General features: G+C 41.6%; 1 protein-coding gene across 1 annotated transcript; it reads right to left on the bottom strand.

The window, feature by feature from the left end:
- Window positions 1–19599: 19599 nt before the first annotated feature.
- On the bottom strand, window positions 19600–21027 carry LOC132628565 (uncharacterized). Its single transcript, XM_060344340.1, has 2 exons — window positions 20713–21027; window positions 19600–20595 (listed from the first exon to the last, which is right to left on the bottom strand). Exons 1-2 carry the CDS (start codon window positions 21025–21027, stop codon window positions 19600–19602), a joined length of 1311 nt encoding a protein of 436 aa, XP_060200323.1.
- Window positions 21028–21327: the final 300 nt, after the last annotated feature.

Raw genomic sequence — 21327 nt, 5'->3', positions numbered from 1 at the left:
TAGCTCGTTCTACCCTTGGGAAGGTTCTATTTAGTAGGGTGATCCTAGATTTTCCATAACGACCAGGAGGGTCATTACAATGGAAAAATATTATCATCATGATCCTAATTGTAGAAGAAGATTAAGAGAAATGATAATCCCACTAAGCAAAAATGAATACCAGGACGTGCGCATCGCCTCTTAGGTCAAAAACGTTATAACGACAAAGATTGTGCAAGTATAATGTGATAGAATAAGACTCTAGACTTACAAAAGAATTCTTGGTTCATAGAAGTTCTAAACTTCACTATTTATTCCGTAAACTAATCTTATTTTATTTGGGTCCGGTTCATATTTTACGCGACATCAGATTCAATGCATTTTACTCATATGTGAAAACCCAGCAAAACTTTCTATTTCGTTCTACTCCTTAATATTAATTTTTGAGATATGTGGGGAATTGTTGAAAAAATAGTTAATATCAAAATGAAATATTGTCTAAGGTCATTCTTTAAAGGCATGTTAATGAATCTTGAATATGCCAATTATGTTTTCCTTTAATCTCTAACGTTTCTTGGTCTTTGTAACATACAAATACAAATACAAATATTAAAAACATTGATTAGCATTTGTAATAGCCATCAATTTTCCTAACGTTATTTGACTTTGAATTACATTTAATAGATTTTATCATGGGTTTTGGACGTTGGAAGCCTTCAGCCAGAGATAATTCCTTTGCCTATAAATTTGCAAGTTCCCTCCACTTTGGAGACTGTGAAACCAAGAACCAAAATATCTTATTCTTCTTGTGTTCTTTAGTTTGGGTTTTCTACTTTCGTGAAATCTTTATTAGATTCTGACTTCTAACTTTATACTAGAAGAGCTTGTTTGAAATCTGAGAATACACCCATACTGAGTGAAATATCCTTAAAAACAGTATCTTAATTAACATGCCTCAAACTTTCATGAATTTCCTACAAGATTCGTGATCAAATTTTTTCGTAAAATTTCCAACACTACCAACCATAATAGTGTCCGAAAAAAGCGGTAGCGTCAAAGGCGGGTGACCATTTAATTTTTGAAATAAAAAATGAAAGCAGAAGAACATTGGAAATAGTAGTAAGTAGTGGAGTACTATTTGTTTTCACTTACTGCCCGTTACAAACCAACATGTGTTAAAGTATAATTAAGCGTCTTCAACATGTGTATTTCCAACGACCAACATTATTGTTTACCTCGAATTTAGGTAATCAATTAAATTTATGAGTGAGGTATAGGATATGTGGTTAAGCTTTAATCTATTTGGTTGAAGAAAGATATATATGGATATGCTATGAAGAAGTGAATAATAATGGATGGTTTGCACTAAATATATGTATTTAATAATATATGAATATTGTTTAATTGAATAAAGCTAAAGAATAACTCACTGAATCCGGACAAAAATCAGAAAATGAGAGAGGGAGATTTTATATATTTTGTTATTACAATGTTCTAGAACTGAAGAAGTCAACCCTTCAAAGTAGGGTAATGGCCCCTATTTATAGTTTTGCCTTATGGGCCTCATACAACATAAAGCCCTTTGAATAAAGAAAAACCCTAAAAAGGATAAGGTTAGGTCGTACGATCTGACACCCGTACGATAGGCAATACAATGTGGCAGAACGGTCTTGGCGCGTGGCAATTGTGTAACGGATCACCCGGACCAACGGCCACGAACAACCGGGCCAATGGCCACGACCGACTGGACCAACGGCCACGAAAAACCGGGCCAACAACCACGACCAACCAGACCAATGATCTTCTTCGCTTTCTTCGAATCAAGCACTTCTCCGGTCCGAAAGAAAGTCTTCATGCTCGTGCTTGTTTCTCTCTTCCCTCGATCTCCGGTCTCACCGGTCTAGCATACGTCCGATTTTTACCGTATACAGATAGTCCCCACACTTTTCGGACCGTAGTTTTATCGGAGTAACGGGAAGTGGATGAATCAAGAAACCGGTGGTTCCATATGCTCGTTATTATCTTTTCATTTTGGCGGGAACAGTTGCATCACGTCCTCCTGTCATCAGCCACGGGTCTCATCCCGGATGGTCAGCTCTGACAACCACCGTAACGCACGTCGTTTCAAGTCATTTCTCATTAATTATCGGACACGTGGCATCCCCCGGTTGGCTGGGGATTGAAACCGCCTCGATCCCATATCTATACAACGCCTTTCTCGTCTTCATTTTTACATTTTACATCTTTATTTCAGTTCTTCTCTGTTCTATTTCTTCATTTCATCACTTCTAATCATCCTTCATCTCATATTTCTTGCTGATTCGTTGCTTATATTGCGTGAGAGGAAACCAGCTTCACCAACTTCTTTAACTGTTCTTGTTTAGAAAGTGCTGCTTCGTTTTCTTCTTACTCTTACCATTTTGAATTTTTTCTTGACTTCTCCCTTACTCTATTTTTTAACTTCTTTTTCGAATTCGCCAAATCTCCTTCATAGCTTCCAAATGTCTGCTAACACCGAAACCACCTCCCATGATGTTCTCTCGATTTCTTCTCAGGGATTCGAGCCAACTTATCAATCCCAGGGAAAAACCGCCTTAGAGCCCACTGCTTTGGACAATGTACCGTCCAATCCCAACTATAACAAGGATTTCGAGGTTGAGAAACCTTCTCTGGTTTCTGACGGGGGTTTGATGTAAGACGGTACCCCTCGTCCATTACCGAGGACAAACTTGATTTAGTCCGGGCTGATTACGAATGGGATAACCGTTCGGTACAAGTTTTTTCCCCCAGACCTGATGAATCAACCACCGACCATCGGGAGGGCTTCTTATACATTTACAGCTACCCTTTCACACTCAAGCTCGACCCTCCGATCGACCCGGTTATCCTAGATATGTGTCGGACTTACTGTCACGACCCGACTAGGGGCCGCGACGAGCACCCGGTGCTAGCCCACCCGGGCACCCCTTAGCTTACACTTATGCTTGCATCTAGCTGAGCCATATAAATAAACATACATTTCGATTCATCAATCACACTAGTCCCATTGGACGACAACATCTTTAATCATCATAGGCATCTACACCACATCAATGTACATGGGCCGACGAGGCCAACAAAATGATATACAAAACATAGGCCGACAAGGCCAGACATATCTAACCATATACACGTGACTACGAGCCTCTAAAGAGAGTATGACATAACACATGAGCGAGACAGGACCACGCTATGCCCATAATTATATACACAAAATAATAAGTACCCAAAAGATTTGGCTCCGAAGAAAATGGAGCTCTGCTATACAACCTCGGAATAAGCAGCTATGGATCAAGTCTGTCTCCCTGTGCACCTGCGGGCATGACGCAGCGTCCACAAACAAAAGGACGTCAGTACGAAGAATGTACTGAGTATGTAAAGCATGATCAACATCAGTATATATAAGCATAATGAACAACATATGAAATAGCATAGGAGGGGGGAGACAATAACATCATCATCATGAAACTTACTTGCCTTTCATAGGAACTTTCCATTTCTCATACGTATTTGTATACATACATCCTCATCCGTGTTCCATAATAGTACTCGTACCGTATTCGTACTCATATTCGTATCCATGCCCTTATTCATATTCATATATATATATATATATACAAACATATACTCGACCCGGCACTATAGGCTCGGGGTTTCATTATAGCCCTTCATAGGCACACATACATCTAATAGCCCGTAGGCACCTTTAGCATCATTATTATTATCATCATCATTACTACCATCATCATTATCGCTACGTATATATTATAGGCTTACTCATCATATGAGGTGCGTAGTGCAATCGTAGTACATATCAAGGATCGTGAGCTTACGAGCTCGGAATATCAATCATTTGGAGACAACATACTCATAGAGAGGAATTAGGAATTTGGCCAAAGAACCATGCCTTATGAAAGAAGGGTTAGCCTTACATACCTTTCCGTCGCACTATTCTACACTTGCACGTTCCCCTCCAATGTTAGCGTTTCTACCTTCATTAATATCATAACAATGGCCATTAGTCATTCGCATTATCCACATTCCTTAATTTACTCCTAGTTCACCCATATTCATGGTTATAACCTTCGACCTCGTCCATTCATATACAATGTTTTATTCCATGATCATAATGTCGTTTATAACACATTCATATCACAACTCGACAACAATCATAATTCAATTCAAACTATTTCTCAAAATGTCACTATTCATCATTCATGACCCATTTTACCATATTTTCTACAATCCATGTATTTCAACTCTTCAATACCTTAAACATCATATAAATATCATGAATCTTACCTTAGATGTTGTAGGAGCAAGCCTTAGTTGATAATACTCCACCTTGAGCAAAACCCTAGTTTATCTCCATTTGGATTTCTTGACCTTGGATGATCCTTGATGGTTTTCTTACTCTTGATTCACTTGTTTTATGTTGTTGATCACTAAATATCTTTGAACTCTTGTGAAATAAATGTATAAAGATATTCTAGAGAGAAGGGGTGTGATGTAGAAATGAAATGAAATAAGCCTTGGTCCACTTATTTAATAACTTGAAAATCTGTGTTGAAGTGTACAGTGGTCGTAAACATGGTTTACTACCCGTCCTCCAGTTTACGGACCGTCCTTCGTGGCCGTCTTTAACCATTTCAGAACCAGAAACTCAGACTGCAACCATGGTGATTTACGACCATGGTTTACGGGCCGTAAATCACTTTACGGTCCGTAAACCAGGTTGTATTTTACCATTTCCTCGACTGGCAGAAAGTTGAAGTTTTGCATGCCAGTTTACGACCTGCCAGTTTACGGACCGTATACCATTTTACGGTTCGTATAGCACTTTACGACCACCTGGCCAGTTGCAAACCTGCAACTTTTCACATTTCTTAGACCTTTCATTCTAATCACCCTCATCCATGCACATGCATTGCTCATCCCACCTTGCCTTATCTTAGCCACTTTCTCGTCTTACGTCGGATACCTTTGAAATCTCGCCTAAGGTCATCAAACATCATTTATTACTCATGGAACATCATATACTCGTACTTATCACTAGTTCATTCGCTTGTGTACCAACGGAAAATTTCCGAGGTGTAACATTCTTCCCCCCTTAAGAACATTCATCCTTGAATATTAAAGTGTTCGGGAATTCTATAGAAATTTCGCCAGAGTTCCCCCTATAATATGGCACTACCAACCGGCCACAACAACCCATAATATCGATGCCTCACAGGGCCACAACATAATAGCATAAAAATTTGGCCACACACGACCCAAAAGCATAAAAGGAAAACATACATACCTTATGATCTTGACGTCTCATCTTGGGCTTCTTCCAAGGGCTGGAATAAATGTGGGTATTTGGATTGCATACTTTCTTCCGCTTCCCACGTCATTTCCTCTCATTTACTGCCTCTCCATAGAACCTTAACTGAGGCCACTTCTTTGTTTCTAAGCCTCCGTACTTGCCTATCTAATATGGCATTGGGTACTTCTTCATACGTTAATTTTTCCGTTACTTGCACATCATTTACTGGGACGATCCTAGTAGGATCTCCAAAACATTTCCGAAGCATCGAGACATGAAACACTGGATGAACTGACTCCAATTCCGGAGGTAGGTCTAACTCATAGGCCACGTTGCCTATCTTTCGTACAATTTCATATGGCCCAATATACCGGGGACTAAGCTTCCCCTTTTTGCCAAATCTCATTACACCCTTCATAGGTGACACTTTCAAGAATACCCAATCTTTCACTTTGAACTCCAAGTCTCTTCGACGATTATCCGCATAGGACTTTTAGCGACTTTGGGCTGCCAACAACCGATCTTGTATGAGCTTGACTTTCTCTATAGCTTGCTGGACCAGGTCCGACCCTATCAACTTAGCCTCTCCTGTCTCAAACCACCTAATTGGGGATCTACACTTTCGCCCATATAAAGCTTCATACGATGCCATTTGAATACTAGAATGGTGACTGTTATTGTAAGCAAACTCAATGAGTGGCAAATGATCTTCCCAATTTCCTCCAAAATCTATCATACATGCCCGTAACACATCTTCAAGAGTCTGAATAGTACGTTCAGCTTGTCCATCGGTCTGTGGATGAAATATCGTGCTAAGGCGCACTTGGGTCCCTAGACCCTCTTGGAACGACTTCCAGAAATTAGCTGTAAACTGAGTCCCTCTATCAGAAATAATAGATACTGGGACACCATGGAGTCTCACTACCTCTTTAAGATAAAGCTTCGCATACTCTTCGGCCACATAGGTCGTTCTGACCGGTAAGAAATGAGTTGACTTTGTGAGTCTATCCAAAATCACCCATATAGAATCATACTTACGTCGAGAACGGGGTAAGCCTGAAATAAAGTCCATGTTAATCACTTCCCACTTCCAAGTTGGGATTTCTATAGCTTAAAACAATCCACCCGGCTTTTGGTGCTCGATTTTCACTTGTTGACAATTAGGACATTGAGCTACAAACTCCGCTATATCTTTCTTCATCCCATTCCACCAATATATAGACTTAAGGTCGTGATACATTTTCGTCGCTCCGGGGTGAACAGAATAACGAGAACAATGAGCTTCTTTCAAAATCTGGTGGCGTAAACTTTCCACATCAGGGACACACAATATGCCTCTACATCGGAGAACTCCGTCTCCTGAAATATCAAATCATGACTCCACTTTCTGAGGGAGTGTGTCTCTGTACTGAATTAGCATGGGATCCTCATATTGTCGCTCCTTCGCCTCTGTTACTAGCGACGAGACTGCAGAATTCTGAATAGTAGCTCTGCTGCTACCTGAGTCCACTACTCGGACTCCTAGGCTAGCTAACTGTCGGAGCTCACGAGCCATTTCTCTCTTCTCTGGTCGTACATCACTTAGACTTCCCATCGACCTACGGCTAAGAGCATCAGCCACAACATTTGCCTTCCCAGGGTGATACAAAATCTCGACATCATAGTCTTTTAGCAACTCTAGCCATCGTCATTGTCACAAATTCAACTCTTTCTGCTTAAAGATATACTGAAGACTCTTATGATCTGTATAAATATCCACGTGGATACCATATAAATAATGTCTCCATATCTTTAATGCATGGACCACCGCGGCCAATTCTAGATCATGAGTAGGATAATTCTGCTCATGTTTTCGCAATTGCCTTGAAGCATACGCAATCACCTTGCCATGTTGCATCAACACACAGCCTATCCCAACACCTGAAGCATCAAAATAAATGACATATCCTTCCTACCCCTCTGGAAGAGTCAAGACTGGGGCAGAAGTCAATCTACCCTTTAACTCTTGGAAACTACGTTCGCAAGCATCTGTCCACTGAAACTTTACCGATTTTTGGGTCAACTTTGTGAGCGGTGCAGAAATAGAAGAAAATCCTTCAACAAACCTCCTGTAATAACCTGCTAAGTCCAAAAAGCTACGAACCTCCATAGGAGTTGTTGGCCTTGGCCAAGTTTTCACGGCCTCAATCTTTTGACTATCCACTCGAATACCATCGGCTGCAATAATATGTCCTAAAAATGCTACCGAGTTCAACCAAAACTCGCATTTGGAAAACTTTGCAAACAACTCTCGAGTTCGAAGAACTCCAAGGACAATGCGCAAATGATCCGCATGTTCTGCCTCGGATCTAGAATACACCAAGATGTCATCGATAAATACTATCACAAATAGATCCAGGAAGGGTCTGAACACATTATTCATCAAATCCATAAATACTGCCGGTGCGTTCGTTAGCCCAAATGACATCACCCGGAATTCAAAATGACCATATCTTGTTCTAAAAGCTGTCTTAGGGATATTTTTTTCCCTAACTCTCACTTGATGATACCCGGACCTCAAATCAATCTTCGAAAACCATTTGGCACCTTGCAATTGATCAAATAAATCATCGATCCTCGGGAGAGGATATTTATTCTTAATCGTCACTTTATTCAACTTCCTATAATCAATGCACATTCTCAAAGAGCCATCTTTCTTTCGGACAAACAATACGGGCGCTCCCCACGGGGATGAACCAGGCCTAATAAAGCCTTTATCCAGCAAGTCTTTCAATTGCTCCTTCAACTCTTTCAATTCTGCGGGCGCCATCCGGTAAGGAGGAATAGATATAGGCTTAGTGCCTGGCAGCACATCAATGGCAAAATCGATCTCCCGCTCAGGAGGAAGGCCTGGGAGCTCTTCCGGGAACACATCCGGAAATTCACTCACTACGGGAACTGACTGAAAAGTCGGCGACTCAACTTCTATATCTCGAACTCGCACTAGGTGATAGATACAGCCCTTTGTGATCATTTTCCTTGACTTTAGATAGGAAATAAACCTACCTTTTAGTGACGCCGTATTCCCTTTCCACTCTAAGACTGGTTCTCCCGGAAATTGAAAACGAACCATTTTCATTCTACAATCGACATTGGCATAACAAGAAGCCAACCAATCCATGCCCATAATAACATCAAAGTCTACCATTTCTAGCTCATGCAAATCAATCATGGTACGACGATCACAAGTCATAACTACACAATCTCTATATACTCGGCTAGCTATACATCATGAGAGAATACCGATAATATACCTGTGACCACGTTCGGAGAAGACTCAAGATCTTGGCGTCCGGCCAAAGCATAAATACGGTGCTGAGGATCGCTAGGACTGGGATCTCACCCTCTGCCTCTACTATGGCCGACTGGCGCATGTGAACCTGGCCCCGTAGGGCGTACAGATGTCGAAGATCCGGCTATCGACCCTGATGGCTGGGCCCTACCTCTACCATGTACTGAGGGGTAATCGCGCATAATATGGCCTGGTCGACCACATGAATAGCAACCATCTGTGCCTGATCGGCATGACCCCAATGCAACTTCCCACACTGGGAACATCGTGGTACAGGTGGCCTTGACTGGCCTGAATCATCTCTAAACTGAGGTCCTGAATAACTCGGACTCGGCCTTGAATGAGCAGACCTATCAAATCTCTGGCCTGAAAACCGTGGAGGTGCACTGGTCATAGAATAGCCCGAATGTCTGGGAAACTGCTGCGTGTGCCCACCTCTAAACTTGCTTGTCGGACCTGAAGATCTACCCCTCTTGCTATGTCCCCGATCATGCTCACGTTCACTTCTCCGCTGTTGTAGGATTTCTTCTAAGTTCTGAGCATGTGCCTGAATGCGTGCAATATCCATACCGTCCTGAAGGGACGCAGTCAAGCATTTATCCATCAAGTGTGGCCCTAGGCCCTTTACAAATCGGTGTACCCGATCGCCCATATCCGCTACCACGGAAGCATACCTAGCCAAGGAGTTAAAGCGGAGGCTGTACTCCAGGGCACTCATACTACCTTGCCTCAAGTTTAAGAATTTATCGGCCCTAGCTCGCCGAACTTCTGGAGGCATATAATGACTAAGAAAAGCATCAACAAACTCTTTGTTAGACCCCGTATTTTATACGTCGAGTTATTCACGAAGGAATCGACGTGAGATAGAAACCTCGGATTTTTAATTTCTAAACTAGAACTAATCGGTTATAAATTTTACTTAGTATAAAAATGTTATTGGAGATTAGGAACTACTTAATTGTGGTGTTAAGTAAAAATTAGTGGCAACAATGAGCCAAAATGCACAATAACGTGCCATGTCCAAAAGATGACTCAAAGTCATCTAAAATAAGACTACTATGGAAGACATACAAGTATGCATTTAAATGTTGATTCATCCACTATACTTTCATTATATTGTGGACAACAAAATTGAAAGAAAAAAAAGAGGTGAGGTTCGGCCAAGGTGGCTGAAATTGGGGGAGAAAAAGTTGAGGCATGCATTTGAATATTGAAGGCATCCATTATTTTATGAAGGCATACAAGTTGGATGAGTCATTGCACATTTAAATATTGATCATTCATCCTTGAATGATTACAATGGACAAAGGTTAGTGTATGATTCATTCACTACACATGCAATTGTCTTGTAAACAATTAAAAGGAAAGGAAAAAGAAGAGACACTCGGCCAAGGCTAGCCGAAAGTAGTAGAAAGAAATAGAATTTCAGTTCAAAGTTAATTGAGTGCTCAATGTCATGAGTGGAGCATGTGTTGTGTCCAACTTGTAGGCATCTTAGTTTAATCAAATGGATGACTAAGAGAGATCATCTTCTCATTTCAACTTCACAACACAAAAATAGAAAACCTAGAGAGGGAGAGAAGAGGCTCTCGGCCAAGAGGGCTGATTTTGAGCTCTTTGAGTGTTGATAAAAAAATAATTTCTTCAAGCATTTCAACCCTTTATAAGATCCCTAGAAACGTGAAGATAGTCATTGGAGCAACAAGAACCATTATCATTTCAATTCACAAACTCTAGCCAAGTTGAGAAGTCGGATTGTCAAGGTAAGATCTAACTTTCTTTTACATGTGTTAAGGGTGATGTAGATGTGTGAATATAAGTTTCATGCATGAAATGATGTGTGTTGATGTTGGAACATGATAGTAGACATGGAATTATATATATTGATGTTGAAGTATGGTTGTAACTTGGTGAACATGAATTACATGCATAAGATCATGAATGTTGGTGTTGGAATGTTAATATGGCCGTAGGGACTGTTTTAGTGGCCATGGTGGACTGATTTGCTTTAGTAATTATGGATGATTCTATCATAAAATAATGAAAAGAATTGGAAGGTTAAAGGTGAAGTTGTGTTAGTATGACTATAAATTGAATCCATGAAATTTTGTGTGTGATGTTGAAGCATGTTGAAACCGTGTAGGGACTGTTTTGTGTGGAAGATAATGAACTGATTTTACTTGATATTTTGATTGTTGTTGACATGAATTTTATGATGGAAATGAAGGTTTTTAATGGTTGGAGTTGGAACTAAAATTGTTTGTGGGTTGTTGTAAGGATTATAGTGATGACAATGTAGCTTCGTTGCGTATGAATTGATGATGTACATGTCGTGTGGTTTCTGGTCATAATTCACTGAAATTATATGAAAAGAAGACATGAAATAATGTGTAAGAATCGTATGTGGTTTGCTTAATATGTTCGTAAAACGTTTGCAAGAATTCTGAGCATCTTTATGTTGTTGGTTAGGGATTGTTTTGACACGTTGTTGTTGTTCTTATTGAGCTTGGAAGATTAATGATAATTAATATTATGCATTGTGTTTTATGTTGGATGGGCTGTTATAAAGTTGTTACATGCAAACATTAAGGCTACGAACTATTAGGAATAACTTGAGAATGTAGTAGTCGTATGTGAATCGTTATTGAATGTTCTGGATGTGGGTTGTTTGGAATGTTGTGTGGGCTGTCCGGATTGGTATTGATCGTATAATTATTGATGTGGGATTAGTTGTATGTAGTTGGTTTGGCTATAATAGAAAACGTCATCTAAACATCTAGAAAGGAGTTACTAACGTTAGAATACGTTTTGAATCTCCCCGTAGCGTAACCGTAGTAGTTGGCGTCTTAATATAGGTTGAAGTATTATTGGGCAGCGTATACACATTGTGTGACAAATAAGCGCTAAAGGTATGTGAAGCTAACCCTTCTTTCTTTTTGGCATGATCGTTGTCAAATGAATATACGACATATATACGATTCCAAAGGAAATTCCTATTCCTAGAGCCACTAGGATGGCTATTGACCTTGATTCACATAATTTATGTTTTGCTTCATATATATTGATATGTACACATGATTTTAACGTTCCATTTTGATATAATCCACAGGGACATCCGAAAGGTAAATGATATGACTATTATTGAAATTGCTAACGATGATTCGCATTGACTATTCTATTGAGTCCTTAAAAACGTTTTTAATTGCATATGGTTCTCACTACTCTACTCGTGCATACCTCGATGTATCTTTCACCGAGTCCCGGGCCGGGTATGCTATCGTGCACAACTTCAATGCATTGTTCACCGAGTCCCTCACTAAAGGGCCGGGTACGATATATATGTATATGATGATATAATGATATGATGATATGACGATATGACGATATGATGATATAATGATATGATGATATGTTATGGCGGCCAGGAGGGCATATGATGATCTTATTCACTGAGTCCCTCATTAAAGGGTCGGGTACGATATATATAAACATGCATACGATATATGATATTGACAAGTATGATTATGTTACAAAGGCAAGTGTTTTGACATTCTGGATATTGTACACATTTACTGTACTCCATGTTTTAGTTATGATCCTTTTACTGTATTTCATGCTTTACATGCTCAGTACACATTCCGTACTGACCCCCTTTCTTCGGGGGCTGCGTTTCATGCCCGCAGGTACAGATACGCGTTTTGGTGAACCGCCAGTCTAAGACTTCCCTTCTGCTATCTTAGAGAGTTCCGTTGTTCTGGAGCCCAGACTTTGGTATAGATCCTTCTTGATCTAAATATATGCATATGTTGTTTAAGGGTACGGCGGGGCCCTGTCCCGTCATATTTCACTGTTGAAACTCTTAGAGGTCTGTGGACATATGTGTGGGTTGTGTATGGGTTCTGTTCAGCTGTGTCTATATGATGTGCTGTGGTATGATGTTCGTCTATAGTGGCAGCCTTGTCGGCTTGCACATGATATTGATATGTGATGGCAGCCTTGTCGGCTTACTTTTATATGTATAATTATACGACAAATCTGAGACCATGGTTTGGTCGTTCTGAATTCCATATGGTGTCTATTGTGGACTGAACATGTAGCTAACGTGAGTGTATATGGGTGCCCATCTTGGGTACTAGTCACAGCCTACGGGGTTGGGTCGTGACACTCTTGCCATACCGGGGGAGGTGCATTGGCCCCCCATGAAGCCATCCATACTGTATACCACTGGATCGAGACATCTCTTAATCTATATGATTCCAGATCCACCGACTCAGTGTCCGAAGCATGTATCAACCGAAGCGTCCTCAACATACCATCAATAAAATCCTGGGGGTCCTCCGGCTTTGACCCAAAGAATTCCGGAGGGTTTAGAGTAATAAAATCACGGGCCCTTGCACTAACGGCCCTATCACCATGCCCTGAACTTTTCCTCTGTGTCTGGCCCACAACCAATTGAGTCAATAAATTAATGGTCTCTTTCACATCCTGGCCCGAAGCATCTGGTGGAGGAGCTGGAGCTGGGGCTGAGGCTCCCTCACGCTCCTCAGAAATGGGCACTGTCTGGGAGGACTGAGATTGAGCCGCACTCGGGGACTCACTTTCCTCTATTACCGGTGGCGGTGCTCTTTTAGCCCGCTTTTCTGCCACCGTCTTGCCCTTTTGGGCTGCTGTAGCCTTTTTCTTTTTAGGCATCTCTGAAATATACAACACACGATTAAGGAACAAGAATTTCTTACACCATAGCTCTATCGCACGATTCTTATGAAGAAAGAAGGTCATTCATTCCTAAAATGTCTGCAGCTTCCTGTTTATAAGTGTGGCGTGCAACACACCCATAACCAATACTCTACTAGACACGGCTCGTAGACACACCCTAGGACTGAACTGCTCTGATACCACTTTTGTCACAACCCGACTAGGGGCCGCGACGAGCACCCGGTGCTAGCCCACCCGAGCACCCCTTAGCTTACATTTATGCTTGCATCTAGGTGAGCCACATAAATAAACATACATTTCGATTCATCAATCACACTAGTCCCATTGGACGACAACATCTTTAATCATCATAGGCATCTACGCCACATCAATGTACATGGGCCGACGAGGCCAACAAAATGATATACAAAACATAGGCCGACAAGGCCAGACATATCTAACCATATTCACGTGACTACGAGCCTCTAAAGAGAGTATGACATAACACAAGAGCGGGACAGGACCCCGCTATGCCCATAATTATATACACAAAAGAATAAGTACCCAAAAGCTTTAGCTCCGAAGAAAATGGAGCTCTGCTATACAACCTCGGAATAAGCAGCTATGGATCAAGTCTGTCTCCCTGTGCACCTGCGGGCATGACGCAGCGTCCACAAACAAAAGGACGTCAGTACGAAGAATGTACTGAGTATGTAAAGCATGATCAACATCAGTATATATAAGCATAATGAACAACATATGAAATAGCATAGGAGGGGGAGACAATAACATCATCATCATGACACTTACTTGCCTTTCATAGGAACTTTCCATTTCTCATACGTATTTGTATACATACATCCTCATCTGTGTTCCATAATAGTACTCGTACCGTATTCGTACTCGTATTCGTATACATGCCCTTATTCATATTCATATACATATATACAAACATATACTCTACCCGGCACCATAGGCTCGGGGTTTCATTGTAGCCCTTCATAGGCACACATACATCTAATATCCCGTAGGCACCTTTAGAATCATTATTACTACCATCATCATTATCGCTACATCTATATCATAGGCTTACTCGTCATATGAGGTGCGTAGTGCAATCGTAGTACATATCAAGGATCGTGAGCTTACGAGCTCGGAATATCAATCATTTGGAGACAACATACTCATAGAGAGGAATTAGGAATTTGGCAAAAGAACCATGCCTTATGAAAGAAGGGTTGGCCTTACATACCTTTCCGTCGCACTATTCTACACTTGCACGTTCCCCTCCAATGTTAGCGTTTCTACCTTCATTAATATCATAACAATGGCCATTAGTCATTCGCATTATCCACATTCCTTAATTTACTCCTAGTTCACCCATATTCATGGTTATTACCTTCGACCTCGTCCATTCATATACAATGTTTTATTCCATGATCATAATGTCGTTTATAACACATTCATATCACAACTCGACAACAATCATAATTCAATTCAAACTATTTCTCAAAATGTCACTATTCATCATTCATGACCCATTTTACCATATTTTCTACAATCCATGTATTTCAACTCTTAAAAACCTTAAACATCATATAAATATCATGAATCTTACCTTAGATGTTGTAGGAGCAAGCCTTAGTTGATAATACTCCACCTTGAGCAAAACCCTAGTTTATCTCCATTTGGATTTCTTGACCTTGGATGATCCTTGATGGTTTTCTTACTCTTGATTCACTTGTTTTATGTTGTTGATCACTAAATATCTTTGAACTCTTGTGAAATAAATGTAGAAAGATGTTCTAGAGAGAAGGGGTGTGATGTAGAAATGAAATGAAATAAGCCTTGGTCCCCTTATTTAATAACTTGAAAATCTGTGTTGAAGTGTACAGTGGTCGTAAACATGGTTTACGACCCGTCCTCCAGTTTACGGACCATCCTTCGTGGTTGTCTTTAACCATTTCAGAACGAGAAACGCAGACTGCAACCATGGTGATTTACGACCATGGTTTACGGGCCGTAAATCACTTTACGGTCCGTAAACCAGGTCGTATTTTACCATTTCCTCGACTGGCAGAAAGTTGAAGTTTTGCATGCCAGTTTACGACCTGCCAGTTTACGGACCGTATACATTTTACGGTCCGTATAGCACTTTACGACCACCTGGCCAGTTACAAACCTGCAACTTTTCACATTTCATAGACCTTTCATTCTAATCACCCTCATCCAAGCACATGCATTGCTCATCCCACCTTGCCTTATCTTAGCCACTTTCTCGTCTTACGTCGGATACCTTTGAAATCTCTCCTAAGGTCATCAAACTTCATTTCTTTCTCATGGAACATCATACACTCGTACTCATCACTAGTTCATTCGCTTGCGTACCAACAGAAAATTTCTGAGGTGTAACACTTACGATGTCACCCTGGCCCAGCTTGGTCCGATCGTATGGAGGACCGTGGCCTGCCTCCGGCTATTGGCCAGTAACTTGAAAAAGGAGTTCATGCTGGCTCACTTCATCCGGCTATACTCCCCGAGGTTGTTCCGGGGAGGTGTAATAAAGCTAACTTAGCGAAGCCGGAACCCAATCTTCTCGAAGATAGATGAAGATAGAGACCGGGGTTGGCTGGAGCGTTACGTCCGGGGGAGGACCGCGGACATTATTCCGGACAACTACATGCCCTTTCCGGAGAGGTGGAATGATAATCGTAAGTTCTTTTAATAATTGCTTTTGAATGCTCTGTCAAACAATAGTCCTTTCACATTGTCACTACTTGTCCCTTTCTTTATACCAGCCGTGGCATGGATACCTCCGGTTGTTCGGAACATTAACGAATGGCCTAATGCTCTCCTTAGCCAGTACACCCACGAAGCACGGACATGGGGACTCCTGTCATGTGGCCGATGGGTTGCTCACAACCACGGTAAAACCTTGCTTCTATCGGTATTCATTGCATTTTCTACCTTTTCCTTTTGTAATATTTTCGGCATTCAGGTTTACCCAAGGGCTCGGTGAACCCAAGACCGGAGCCATCGGCCGAACCCGCTGCGTCGGCACCTGAGTACGATTCAGCGGGTACATCCCGTATCATTGCTACCGCTAACAAGAGAAAGAAGCCCTCTGAGAAAGGGCAGAAATCGAAGAAGAGGGCGAGTACCGTTGTTTGGACTCTAAGAGATGAAACAGAGCCCGAGTTCCTCGTCCGGAGGATCGGTGTGACCCCTCCCGTTGCTTCTTCGTTGCTTCTATTCCAGAGGAGGATACACCTATTTCATGACTCCCTCCAGCCGGGGAAGGACCATCAGCTCCGGCCTTGCACACAGGTGGGGAAGAAATTCATTACCCGAATCCTCTACGGTCGATTGAATTTATCGATATTTCAGGTGATGGTTCCTCCAAGGAAACCCCCCTGCAAAGGACCAGAAGGTCCGGGCATGCACCCGAGACCGATCTGAGGGTCGAGCCGGTCCCCGAGACCGAAGTTCCAGTGGATGTGGGCCTACAGCCCGGCTATGACCGCTGCACCTTTCGAGATCCCTGCCTCTATCGAGCCTGCTGAGGCCGGCCTGAGTTCTCTAACTCCAGCTTCAAGGTCGGAAAACTTTGATAACATGTTCTCGGACACTCCTCCTGCTACCGGCGAAGCTGTCAGTTTTGGACATCTCCCGATCCCTCGAGCCACGAGGGCGGCTAGCCAGACCACCGATACTAGAGCTAGGGATAGCCTGGTGCATGTCTTCTCGGCCCTAAGCGTGGAACCCAGGAGGACCAGATCGGCCGTAATCACCGTTCCCGAGGATTGTAGCTTTTTGTCTCGCCCGGTGGGAGTAGCAAGCTACCTAAGGCCGCTCGTCTCGGACTCGGACAAACAAAAGATGAATGGAGTCCCCTGGCAGTGTCTTATTAACGAGGGCATGCACGTTGGAAATCGAGTAAGTTTATCAGCCATCCTTGCATAATTCATTGAGAATTTTAGTTTCTCGTTTATCCGAGTTTTAACTTGTTTCTTTTGCAGAGTGTGGTGCTCGTTAACGAGGCCTTCATCCTCGCTCAGCAAGAAGTTGACGATCTCAAGGGCCAGCTGGATTCCCAAGGTTGAGAAACGGAGAAGTTCCAGCACCTTTTGTGGGTAAAGAAGGATGAATTAAACCGAGCAGTTACTCTTTCTAACCTTTAACCCGAGCTCGACGCGGCGAAGGCCAAAAACCTTCGATTAAAGAATGAGTTGGCCGAGATGGTTGAGAAGAACCGGCTTCTTGAAGCAGATAAGGTCGTCCTTAGCCAGGACAATGCTCGTTTTTCCTCAAGGCTTGGCGAGCTCGACACCACTATCTCTCAACTCCGAAGGGAGCTAGACTCGGTCAAGTCCGATGCCGTGAGCATGGCCGAAAGGCATCAGCTGCTTGAATCTAAGAGTGCCAAGTACAAGGAGCGGATGAGGGTGTTTGAGTGAAAATAAAAGGACCGGGCCCGGATATGTGATGAGCTGAAAATCGAACTCGAGGAGACGGCCGAAGCTAATGACCTTCTCAAGGCCGAGCTCGAGTCGGCCACTCAAATTCAAAGGGTCTTCGAAGAAGAGCGGGATGAACTGGTGGCAAAGCTAGCCCAGGCTGAGGCCAATTTGGCAAAAACCCTTAGGAATGTGGAGGCTGCCGAGGCTCATACTACGATTGCGGTGGAGTATGAGCGGTGGAAGTCTCGGAGGGTCACCCTTGAGCAAGCTGGGCATGGCTTTGCGGATCTTCCGGCCCTAATACTTGAAGCTAAAAGGGTCGAGGAAGAAGCTAAGAGAGCCCTCGATACTGACTCTGAAGATTCCGAGCGAACAGTGTCCGAACACTCCGGATCCATCCATACCGGATAGACTAGGGCCTGTAGTTAGCCTTTATTTTGTTTTTTGCCTTTTTGGCTTGTTTTTTGTTTTCCGACCTCGTAGGGGTCTCCAGTATAAAAACCTTATATAAATGGAACATGCATTTTTCCTGATTTTCTTTATTTCTCTTGCTTGAATGCTTACGACTTTTGCCCCAATTGCTGGTCCGTTTTTAGGACAAGCAAAGACTTGGAGTCATTATTTTGAACTGCCTAAGTATTGGCTTTTCTCTTCGTCCGGTATGTTTTGTCCGGGAATTTGACCGAGTGGATGCTCGTGGGACTTATCTAATGCTTTGTGAATTCAGACATCTCCGAATCACGATAGGCTTTTTTTAGGGCCGGTATTTTTCGGCATTTCTTAGGGCCGGTATTTTTTGACATTTCTTAGGGCCGGTATTTTTCGGCTATTCACTTGTCATAGATTAGGTTCGGACACCTGAATCCCAGCCTTAGCAAATTTTGATGTAGCAGTCCCCATTCGAGGGAGTTTAAAGATTTTGGCTCAGTTCATTGTGACCTCGTTGCTTTTGTCGAATTTCGACGGTAGTGCCCGGGATAGGATATATGAATGAAGCAATTCCGAAATACGGCGATAATCACCGGGGTAGGGTTTTTCGACAAGAAGACATCCGAAATATTTTTTTTTAAGTAAACCCACCAGAAAGGTGGAAATTTATGAATAAAGAAAATATGTACATATCAATCCAAAAGTGATTGAATAAATAAATAAAACAACAACAGAAAGGAAAATGAACAAGTGGAAAATGGAAATAAAGATTTTGGTTTAAACCAGACTATTAACAGCTATTAATCCAAGGGCCTTGACTTGATAACATCTATCACACCTTCAAAGTCTCACAGGTGGCATGTTTCAAATCAGTTGAATCATTCTTTAGGCCACTTAAATATAGTTGTGATCTTCTGTACAAACCAGCATCTGTATGGAAGTAAAAACCACTCTCAACTTTGTACCAATGTCAAAAGAGCATGAATCCTAGCCTGGACATGTGTAGCATCCATATGAAGAAATGACTCCTTAATATAGTTATTGTATCTGTCCATGCTAGTTCATACAGCATTTGAATATGATTCTTCTACATATCTTGCTTATCAGCCTGGTGATCTTTCAAAAACTATACTTTTCTTTCAATGTTCAAACTGTCCATAGCTTAATCCTTTTCACGAAACCAGGTCTCTATGATACTTGATCCATAATTAGTACAGTCTGCTACTTAGATCATGAGCATCACACCATTTATACTAAGGAATGAGCATGCCAAGCACACTGATACCACCCTAATACAGATGCTGCAAATACTCACAATCAATTGACAAACTGTACTCAGTAAAATTGCAGTTCTGATGTCAATCTGGTGCTTTGTTTTGAAGGGTTCTTATTCTCAAGTTTGGAATTCCTCTCTTCTCCATATTCAGAATCCCCTTAGCTTGACTTGGCAATTTCTGAAAATTATGGAACTGAAGTGAACCTGCAAAAACCAAAACCAAGTTAGTTAAAATATTTGCAAGCCCATTTCCTTCTCTATGTATATGCTCCACAGATACTCTTTGATCATCCATCATCCTCTTGATATCATCCACTAACATTGAAATGCTCCAAGGGACCTTCCATTCAGCATTTAAAATCATCTTCATAGTCATGGAATCAGTCTCTATAATCAATGGAAAAAGTTGCTTTTCCACACAGTACCTCAGTCCCATTCTAATAGCCTCAGCCTCAGCCATAATATTTGTTCCATCTGTCAAAGTTTTAGCAGCTGCATACACCAAATCTCCCTCTTCATTTCTTATACAAAAAGTAGCAGAACTTGGACCTGGATTTCCTTTAGCAGCTCCATCAGTATTACACCTGTAAATTCCACATGCAGGTCTTCTCCATTTAATAATTCTGCATATAACAGTAGGCTTATATCCTTCAAAGAGCTGAACAATCTGATGCCATATAGTTGGAATATTCAGCCCAGGAAATTGAACTTTACATAACATATGAATGTTCATATTTATGTCATATAGCACTCTATTCAGACTTATAGTACCACCATGAAGCCTACTGTTTCTCCACTTCCATATTTGCCACACAATAAAAGCAGGCCCTGCTTTGTATATGGTCTTCATTTTGAAATGGCATATTGCTTCCCACCAACTTCTTATAGCATGTTTGACCTGAACACAATTCATGCTCAATCCAGCCCCCATATTGAAGTATCTCCATACCTTTGTAGCCAAATCTCCACACAGAAACAGATGGTTTATAGTCTTCATCTTAGCATTATGACAGCAGCAACACTTTGAAACTAATGGAATGCCAATGCTTGCCACCACTTCATTAATTGGGACTTTAAACTTCCACAATCTTCACATGAAGAATGAAATTTTAAAAGTCACACCTTTGATCCACATATTCTGAAATGGCACAGTTATATTAGCTTTTTGTCTAAGTAACTGCCATGCACTACTTACTGTAAACTTGCTTGTACTTGTCATCATCCACCAAGGTCTATCCCATTCATTTGATGCATATTTAATGTCAATTTCCTGTATCATATGATGCACTATATCTTCAGGAAACAGCTGCCTGAGTTTGCTGATATTCCATCCTCCATCTATCATAAGTTCAGAAACATCTTCAGCATGCTCATTCATTTGCCAAGACTGGGGAACCACATAACTAAGAGCACCTAGATTAGTCCAATTGTCAAACCAAATGTTTGAACTTCCAATCTTTGGCTCCCACCAAAATTCCTGTTCTATACTTTCCCTTGCTTCCAACATCATCTTCCAGACTTGTGACCCTCCCTTCCATTAAACCACCTCCTTCATGTTTGGGAAATACAGTAATCCGAACTTTCGATAATCTTTGTATTGCAAGTATTTGTGCGTACATAATATGAGAATTTTTTCCGCTTCCTTCTGCTTTTACCGCAGCAAATACTAAATGGACACGATTCATTCTGATCGGTTGGTCCTTACATCGAAACCTAATGCAAAAGGTCCGGTTTTGGTTTTGCCGTAGCAAATGTTGAGTGGACACGATTCATTCTGATCATTTGGTCCTTAAATCGAAACCTAATGTAG

The sequence above is a fragment of the Lycium barbarum genome, chromosome 2 (assembly GCF_019175385.1).
Source record: "Lycium barbarum isolate Lr01 chromosome 2, ASM1917538v2, whole genome shotgun sequence".
Classification (NCBI taxonomy): Eukaryota; Viridiplantae; Streptophyta; class Magnoliopsida; order Solanales; family Solanaceae; genus Lycium; species Lycium barbarum.
Note: the sequence above shows the minus strand (reverse complement) of the source record. Positions and strands in the feature narration are given on the sequence as shown.